The 9,971-nt window shown below is 32.8% G+C and overlaps 1 protein-coding gene across 1 annotated transcript in view; it reads right to left on the bottom strand.

Moving 5' to 3' along the window:
* LOC144960419 (uncharacterized) overlaps positions 1 to 8,990 on the bottom strand; it is a 32,284-nt gene extending 23,294 nt beyond the window's left edge. The window contains exons 1-3 of the mRNA XM_078893502.1: positions 8,838 to 8,990; positions 1,777 to 1,865; positions 314 to 390 (exon numbers count right to left, since the gene is read on the bottom strand). Coding sequence (XP_078749628.1) covers positions 314 to 390; positions 1,777 to 1,845 — 146 coding nt within the window. The 5' untranslated portion in view covers positions 1,846 to 1,865; positions 8,838 to 8,990. The remainder of the gene's footprint in view (positions 1 to 313; positions 391 to 1,776; positions 1,866 to 8,837) is intronic.
* Positions 8,991 to 9,971: the final 981 nt, after the last annotated feature.

The raw sequence follows: 9,971 nt of genomic DNA, 5'->3' as shown, positions 1-9,971 counted from the left end.
ACAAGTGTAACTAAATGACAAATTGCCATTTTTATGGACAATAAAGATCTATTATTATTATTATTATTATATATAATAACCATGCAGCTTACATACACACTTTGCTGACGCAGAGAAAGAAAAAACACAAGAATTAGCCGCACTCGAATATAAGCCGCAGGGTTAAGATCAGAGGGGAAATATTTAGGGCTTATAGCCTGGAAAAAACGATATTAGAAAAAAAAAAAAAAAAAAAATGATATTTCTAAACAAATAGGATTGAACTGCAAAATAATAGTCATTATTTGAAGATCTAAAACTGAAGAAATCTTACGTTTCATGAGTACCATAAAAGAAGATTGGGAATTTCCCCTTAGGTGGTTTGACTGCCCCATCTGTCAAGTGGTCAATCTGGCGAAGAGGGAAAATCAAATACAAAATATAAGTAACAAATATTTTTTTCTTAATTTATGACATATATTTTGGGCACGTGTGTGCAGTTTTGATAAATTGTTCGAATTACAAAGTAACAAATGTTTTGTTTTTTTAATTTCTGACATATATTTTGGGCACGTGTATGTAGTTTTGATAGTTAGTTCTAATAACAAAGAAACAGATTTTCGAACTCCATTGTCTTTGTCCTCTTTTTGAGGAAACTCATGCTCGCTTTACTTTTACTCAAACTGACTTCAAGTGATAAGATTTCTGAGGCTCAATACCAACAACGATTTAGAAAAACCGCCTAAATTGGGTCCGTCATCCCTTCACATTCCAAAAGTGGAATCAAAACGCCAGAAAATAAGAATTTGAGACTAAAAATAAATTTTTTTTTTAAATTGAGCTTTATATAGCGCAATATCCACTAAATGTGCTCAAAGCAGTTTACAAGGGGTCCCTGGTCAACAGCAACATTTAACACGTAGGACGGTACATGACGCCTGTTAGGCGACATTACAATTTTCGGACAAAGACAACGCTGTTAACGGCCAGGTACTCATTTTACACCTGAGTACGGTGAGAGAATGTGAGTAAAAAGCCTTTTCCAAGGACTCAACTATGCGCCGAGCGCGAGGCTCGAACCCAGGACCTTCCGATCCGAAAGCGAGTGTCATACATACCACTAGACCACATAGCCGCACAAAAATAGGAATTTATCACCAACGGGTAATCAAAATGAGTATTCAGGCACAGCTGGGAAACGATCACATTCATTAGCTAATAAAATGGAGAAAGGGGAGAGGGAAAGTAGTTGTAGTAGTAGTAGTAAGCTTCGCAATCCGAATGACGCTTGCTGAGAATTGTGTGATTCAGTCATGGTCGATAAGTTTAGCTGCTCTCTCCATCCATGTTGTTAATTGTTTCCATTGGTCACGGAACTGGGCCAGAGTTTTGAGGCTGTCAAGATCTTGTTCTGACTTTAGTACGGAGGGCACTGCAGTATTTCTTAGTTCTTCGGGGATTAATTCAACCCCACCTGAATCCAGACAATTCTGATATGGAGAGAGATCCTGGTTCAGGAAAGGGAGTACAAATAATTTTCCTACTTATCTTCCTTTTTTAGCAATCCTTTAAAGTATAATTTTTTACCCATTTTTCTTTTCCTTCCCTCTTTTTTTTTTCTCTTGTCATCATCAATAGTTTTGAAAATCTGAATATTAAAGACAGTGTCAGAAGGAAGAAAGATAAGAGTGAAAATCGAATCTAAATGATTTCGCTAAAAGTGGAAAGGATGACTAGTATGCCTAAATGAGCAATCTCTGCTGCCTTTTTAAATCCCAGCTCAAACAGTTCACTTACCCTGGCCGGCCAATGGGGGTATCCCTTCATCTTAGCAAATATTTTGTCTCCTGGCTGGTACATAGCCATGGTGAACAGTTATATTCCTACTGGGGAAAAATATAAAAATAAATGAAAAAAACAACAAATATTCACACAAAAAATGCTGTTTGTAAATGAGGAGTTCATCTGTAACTTATCACAAGATTCTTCTTGAAAGAATGAGATCAGCAGTGGATGCCAAACTTGGATTTCACCAGGATTCAGATGAAGAAGATTAGGCACTGATCATTTTGCCACTTAACATATCATTATTGAACAGACAGACACTGGATAGGAATACATCACTGTAGATAAAACGTATTGACTATGAGAAAGCATTTGATAGCCCTGACAGAAATGTCCTATGGAAAGTTTAAGCCAATATGGTATCCCTAAGATTACTTCGTTAAGCCAAAACACTTATGACGGAATGGCATGGAGAGTCTTACAAGGTGGACAGCACTCAGCAAGTTTTTAAGTTAAAATTGGAGTTCGCCAGGGTAGACTGCTTTCTCCACTCCTTTTTATCATCACCATTGACCAATGAGGACCTCAACAATGGACACCCATGGCAACAACTTGATTTTGAAGACAACATTGCATGACCATAGCTGTTACATCATCAGAAGTTGATCTTAACTTATATAAAGCGAAAACAATGTTTTTAACTCTAGTACCACATTGGGGTCAACCGGAAATAACGACCGGTTCCCAGTACTTGCCTAGCAAGTTTGAATGATGTAGCTAAGATATAGCGTCACTCGGGTTTGATCGCGTCATTTCATACGTCAATACCAAGCTTCATACTCAACCCAAACAGCTTAAATAAACTGTTTGCTGATTGGCTGAAACTAATAATATCAACCAATCAAACTTCGGCTTTTATTTCATAAAGAACACAATGGAATTTTTACTGAATCAAGGTCGGGTCTGTGTTACGTTTCTACAACTGACGCGTGTGTGACTTGGAAAAGGTGTGTTTCATTCAAATGACCGCCACGGTATTGGGGTCGGAATGGTGTGTTACGTTTAAACAACAGTCGAGGATCGGGGATTAAGAAGAGGAACTACCAACAATAGTCCAATAAAGATTTCAAATGAGACCTTAGAAGAGGTAACGACTTTCTCTTATCTGAGCAGAGTTGTAGACAAATAGAGGCATGGACAAGGATGGCTCATCAAGAATTGGAAAAGGCTGGACAGCTTTGCAAGTTCTGAAGAAAATTTGGAAATTAAAAGACATTGGGGTCCCTACAAAAAAATAAAGGTTTTTACAACTAATGTTAAGTCTGTATAACACTGTATGGGTCAGAATCAGAAATATGGAGGATAACAAAAGACATCACCAACAAATTACAGACTTCAATTTTTAAAATGTCTAAGGACGATTTTTAAGATCTTTGGGAAGCTGCCAACCAACAACCTATAACCATAAATATAAAATCAGAAAGAGGATGTGGAGATGGATAAGCCATACACTCGGAAAACATGAAGACCTGCCAAATTGAAAACTTCAAATTAAAAATTTTTTTTGTCAATTTTGAGTAATTTGACAAGGAAATTCGTAATTTCTGAAATTGTTATTATTATTATTATTATTATTATTATTATTATTATTATTATTATTATTATTATTATTATTATTATTATTATTATTATTATTATTATCATCATCATTATTATTCAAGTATTACTAAGAATTAAACATTCGTAATTTTCCATAAAATTTCGTATTTGGCCATCAAATTTGTCTAAAATTAGTAAAATTATGAAAAATTCGGCAGGTATGAACATGGCTGCAACAGCACAAGACAGGCTCTGATATGGAATCCCCGAGGAGGGAGGGAGGGAGGCCAAGAAATAGTTGGCGAACAAGGACAGTGGGGGAAGCAGCAGGAGAGGTGGTTAGACATGAAAGCAGGAGAAGACTAAAGCCTAAAGAAGAGTCAAATATTGCAAAGCATCATTGATGGTCTATGTTCCAACAGGCGTAAAGTCAAAAGCAAATTATTTTAATACACTGATAAATAATTGAAGAATACCTCAGCCAAATTTAATTGAAATTGATAAGACTTGCACACTACTGTGTTTTACCCGCCATCAACCCTACTTTTTAGAAAAGAATAGTACCTCATATTTTCATCATTTGACATTAATTTTTTTTTCAAAACCTGCCATACAAGAAAATAATTGATATCAAAATAAAGGTTATTTTCTGACCTTTTCTGACCACTTGCCAGTTATTTTAAAATTGACACGAATTCAAGAATAAACAAGTTCTTCTGCAAAATTCAAACATTCCCGATCGCTGCGAGATGCTGTTTGGGAAGCAGATCAGATTCTCTTTGTAAAATTTACAAAACAATTTTAACACAAAAATATCAATAACTTGGGAGCCATTTGTTGTAGAGAAACTACCAAATTAAATGTTATTTCAATTTCTCAACAAGACCCATCCATCAATCCATCTGATTCAATTGATTTTAAAATGTTTTGAGTTCGAAAATTTTTACGAAATGACTAGATATCGCTCTGATAGAGCAACACCTAATGCAACACTAGATATCGCTCCAGCATTTTGTTAATCGCAAAAATGGAGTCACTAAAACTATAAAAAGGAAAACATCTATATACCTTGTTTGGTTTATTTTCTGCTTTTTGCAATTTACATTAAAAATAACAAAACACAAGTGGCATAACTCATATTTTATAATTTCTACCAAATTGACCATGTTTCTTTTTAAATGGATTTTTCAAAATTATTGTTATTATTCTTTAATTTATTATCATTGTAGTATAAGAGTACATCGGTAATCACTAAACTAAGCAGCATGCTAACTGGCTAAACTACAATCTAAATCTAAAACTATTTTTTTAAACGCTGTGATTATCCCCAGACAGCTGTCTGGGGATAATAAAAATTTGTTATCCCCAGACACCTGTCTGGGGATAACGATTTTCATTATCCCCAGACGCATATTTGAAACTCCGCTCTTTTAAACAATTATCCACATTCCAGAATATGGAATGTTTCCAGATGCACATAGAAATAAGGAAAGTTAATAAAATATCTATAAAAACATAAAATTAACCAACATTAAAATCAGTTGTTACTACATATACACAATATGCGTCGACTTCGAAGTGGGTGTCATGGCCGAATGGTTTAGTCGTCTGCCCTGGAAGTTTGACCATAATTGACGTTGTGGGTTCGAATCCTGGTAACGTCACTTTTTTTTTTTTTAAATTCCGTCTTCTTTTTGCAGAACGTTGAAAGGGATAAATGTCCTATCCATCCTCCCCCCACGTCTTTTTTTAATTATTACACTCTCTCTCTCTCTCTCTTGTTTTTTTCTAGTTTCTAACAAATATATTCGTCCCCACTCCGATCTCAAATCGTGTCTAAAAAGAATAAATAATTAAAAAGCAAACAAACAGAAATATTCAGAGAGCGACCAAATGGTCAGATAGAGGAGAAAAAAAAACAATAATTGTTTTAAAAATAAAAACAATAATTGTTTTAAAAATAAAAACAATAATTGTTTTAAAAATAAAAACAATTTAAGAAATTCATGCTCAGAAACGGAACATTTACATAAAGGTTTAGCAAACAAAAAGGTTTAGGTCAAAATATAAAAAAAAAAGAAAAAGAGAGATTTCCCTCGGAGCAGGGAATAGTGTTAACAATAATAATAATAATAATAATAATAATAATAATAATAATAATAATAATAACAATAATAATAATAATAATAATAATAATAATAATAATAATAATAATAACAATAATAATAATAATAATAATAATAATAATAATAATAATAATAATAATAATAATAATAGTAATAGTATGATAATAAGAGTATCAATAATAAAAATAATACTATTATTGATAATAATATAATAATGATTATGATGGTAATAGTAATAATAAGAACAAATATTACAATTATTATTATTATTATTATTATTATTATTATTATTGACCAAAACAAAAAAAACAATAATAGATATAGAGCAAATTAAATAATGAAATAATATTATCGGAGAAATAAAAAATTCAACTGATTAAAAAAAAACTCTTGCTCGGAACTCGGAACAAAAGTGAAAACAATGAAAATCAATTGGGGAGAAAGAAAGAAAAGTTTTTAAAAAATGAGTGGGGGGGGGGGGGGGGGGGGGGGCGGTCGCGACTGGGTCAAATCTGTGCAGCTAAAAGGAGTAAAATGAAAGGTGGCCTTACCCACTGAGCTGCCTATCCACACCGCTATCGGAATATTTCAAATTCATATATGAGCTAAACATATTTCCACCATTTTTGCTTTCTTGTTTTGGTAGGTTATTTTCATCTCTGATTCGAATAAAAATATGTTGTTGGATCTAGTTTTGTGGACGTGTGATACTAAATTGTATTGTCTTGTGCGAAGCAGACAGGAAAATAACAGGTGTGGGTTTTGGGCTTTGGGGCGAACAACACCATGGCCTAGAATTCGTCCGCGAAATAAAAATTATTCCCGGTCGTCCCCAAAATTGTGGCCAGAATGAGCAAATTATAGAAACAAGAGATGATCAATAAAGTTAACAGGTAGGTTGGTAATGAACATTTAAATGGTTGGTGGACTATGAACAGATTTGATGATTAACAACTTTCTTCCTGGTTGAAAATAAAAAGTCGAATTGCCAGTTTGACGTTTTCAGATCAAAGTAACAAAAGAAATTTCATTGATCCATTTGCTTTAAAATATTTTTTTTTTAAAAGAGCTGGATTTGACATTTGATCACTATTTACTTTCATCTTGTGTTAAATATCACTTGATATATTTGGGACACAACCACTAGTATTTTTTCCAGAATATTTGGTATTTTTCACGCCTAGTTTGTAGGGAGTTTAATAGAAATTCTAAATGTACCTCACACACTTGAAACCAATGTCATATGAAAGAGCTGGCAACACAGATTACAAAACAGTTTGAATTTTGTTTCTATCTTGATTAGAAATGTAGTTACGGCAGTTCAAAGTCTGAAATTTCAGACCGATTTTTACCCCAAAATTACCATTGCAAAGTTGTGACCGAAAACGCGTGATGTTAATAAAAAATGGTTAAAACAGTGAATATGGAGTTCTTATCATATATTGTATACCAAAATGTTCGTCTTATCGAGGACAATGCATTTACATTAATAAAGAGGAAGATAAACATTTCAAATTAACACATTATTACATAATATGACGCAAATGTTACATAATCAAAAACTCGGCTAGACGTAAGAAAGAATTTGCTCTATCACTTTTGGATTTATCCCCAATATCTCACTGAAACAATTGCAAATAATTACCCTCTTTTAATTAATACATAGAGAGAATAAAAAAGGGTTTGAGGGTATTTAAATGAAAAGATATAAACATGTTGTGTAATGACATAATGAGTTTATTTTTACCTATGGCAATTTAATTGCATATAAATCAAATAAAATGGTAGATTGAAAAAGTTCAAATAAATTGAAATAGATTCCCTATTATAATTAGAAGCAAAGTTCTAGCTTTTAATACTTTAAAAAATTCTGCTGAACCACTTTGGGTTTATTGCTATTACATCATTTGAACTGACAATTAATATAATCTTATCCCCCCCCCCCCCCCCCTTCTCTCTCAATGTATGGGGGTGTCAAAACTGACAGAACTTCTTACCATAATAATTATTAAGGCTAAGGCCTTTAAAATATGGATACACATGATAAACATATCTAAACATATGGGAAAGAAACTTGATGACTTGATGGCAGAGTAAAATAAAATTAAATTAAAGCAATTGGTATTTTTAAAATATCGATATTAGTAATATCGAATTTCACAAAGAGAAGAAATATACAAACTTTTAAAACAAAAACTTTAAAATGCCTATAAATAAAGTTGGAAAGTATGTATTCAAAATAAAAACATAGGAAATAATAGTACTGAAAATATTATGGACTAAATTTAACATAATACATAACTAAATTTAAAATATCGATATGGATATCGATATCGCCCGGCAGCCATGATGAGAAGATAATGTAAACAAGGCATTTCGGCGCAGAGTTAAAAGGTGTCTGCGCATCGATATAGAGCCCTGAAATTTGGCATGAATAAAGTTTAGATGTTATTCTAAAAACAAGCGTTTAAATTTTAAAAACACACGCGGTAAATAAAAAAATAAATGCATTTGAAAATTGCCAAATTTTAACTTCATATAACTTCTGGAAATATTAATGGATTTTTCCTTAATTGGCACCATTTAAAAGGAAATTGAAAGACGAAAATAATGATACCAAAATATCTGCGATATTCCTCTTTATAACGAAGTTATGCATCTTTAATTGGACCCCCTAAAACGCGAACGGCAATTTCCAGTCACAACTTTCCTATGGGCGAGTTGGGTCAAAATTTGACTGCCATTGCTGCTGCTCACTAAACTGCCTATAGTTTGGCATTTTGCATAAAATCTTTCTGCCCACTTGCTACATGCGTCTGGGGATAGTATCCTCAGACAGGTGTCTGGGGATAACAAAAATTGGTTATCCCCAGACAGGTGTCTGGGAATAATGACAGCCTTTTTTAAACCTCATGGCTCATGGACGTTTGCAGCAACATTAATTTACCATCACCGCCAACGGAGGTGCATAAAAAACGGTGCGTTTTTGTACACCTCCAACGGAGGTGCATAAAAACGCCACCTTATTATTAATAACACTCACTTACTCACAGTCACTGTCACACAGTCAGTCCAGAGAGACATAACTACGACATAAACTGCCGGCCAAAATCAACGGATTCTTTAGTAATAGTGAATACTGGAGTCCTGAGTGGATGAGAAGGTTTAGTCACAGTGGACAGTGCACAACTCATAGAAGTACAGTTTTTGAGGCGTGCATATTGAAGTGCTACCGATGTCAATGCAAGTTACTTATGTTACGTGCAGTGCAAGTAAGCAAAACGATGAAATGATAGTGACAATCACTTAATGACAAAAACCATATAAAAGTACCAAATGTTGCCTTACCAACAAACAGTTTGAAGTCTGAATTATGTTGCACAATCGTCTATATCAAAATCAAATATTTGCTGTTAAATTTTAAAAAAATTATTGGACGTTCTTGACAAGTCTCTTCCAATAAGATACCGCCATCTTGACGTACTCGTACTTGACACCAACAAAACTTAGTACTCAACAATTAGGCTAACAACGCATGGCTAAGTATTTTGCAGATAGGTCTCAAAATACCCAATGAAACTAAATTAATTTTTTTCCAAATTGAGTAATGCAATTGTTGTGTGAATCTCAGGTCTCTGTATATTATATTTCACAAAAAGATTAGAAATATTTTTGTTAGGATCATGTATCGATATTCATAATTCAATAATTGCATTCAGCAATTTTGGTGTAGACGAAACTTGATAACACAAGAAAGAAGAACTAAACGCTTAATGGGAGATAATAACAATGTCCGTGCACCAATTTGATCTTTTCTTTTCTTTTGTATTATTTTTTATAATATATTTATTGGTCCATATTTATATTTGCAAAAACAACAGGGTATTTAAAGGTCGTTTTGATATGATGATGATTATTATTATCATCATCATTATCGTCGTTGTCGTCGCCATCGTCATTATTATTATTATTATTATTATTATTATTATTATTTTTATTATTATTATTATTATTATTATTATTATTATTATTATTATTATTATTATTGTGTTTTTTTCATAGATTGGGTAAATTCCTTGGTTTTTTAAAAACATTTTTATTTCTAGGCCTATTGTTGTTGTTGTTATCATCATCATCATCATCATCATCATCATCATCATCATCATCATCATCATCATCATCATCATCATCATCATCATATTATTATTATTATTATTATTATTATTATTATTATTATTATTATTATTATTATTATGTTTTTTTTTTTAAGGGTTTTACGGCGCTAGCAACACGTTAGATCATATCAGCGCCAGTAAAAGGAACGAAAATGGGATAGTAAAAAGTTGTCCAAGTAAATGTAAGACAAAGAGGAATTGGTTCAAATAGGAAATAGATGTAGACTCCAAGATCACACTATCAAATTACATAGTTTGAGATCACCTAAAAGTCTCAACCAGACACAAGCACAGGCTCCAACTAAGA

This window comes from Berghia stephanieae, chromosome 15 (assembly GCF_034508935.2).
Source record: "Berghia stephanieae isolate SIO BIC M18660-M18661 chromosome 15, UCSD_Bste_1.3, whole genome shotgun sequence".
NCBI classification, from domain to species: Eukaryota; Metazoa; Mollusca; class Gastropoda; order Nudibranchia; family Aeolidiidae; genus Berghia; species Berghia stephanieae.
The sequence above is the reverse complement of the archived record's forward strand: the minus strand, read 5'-3'. Positions and strand labels throughout refer to the sequence as shown.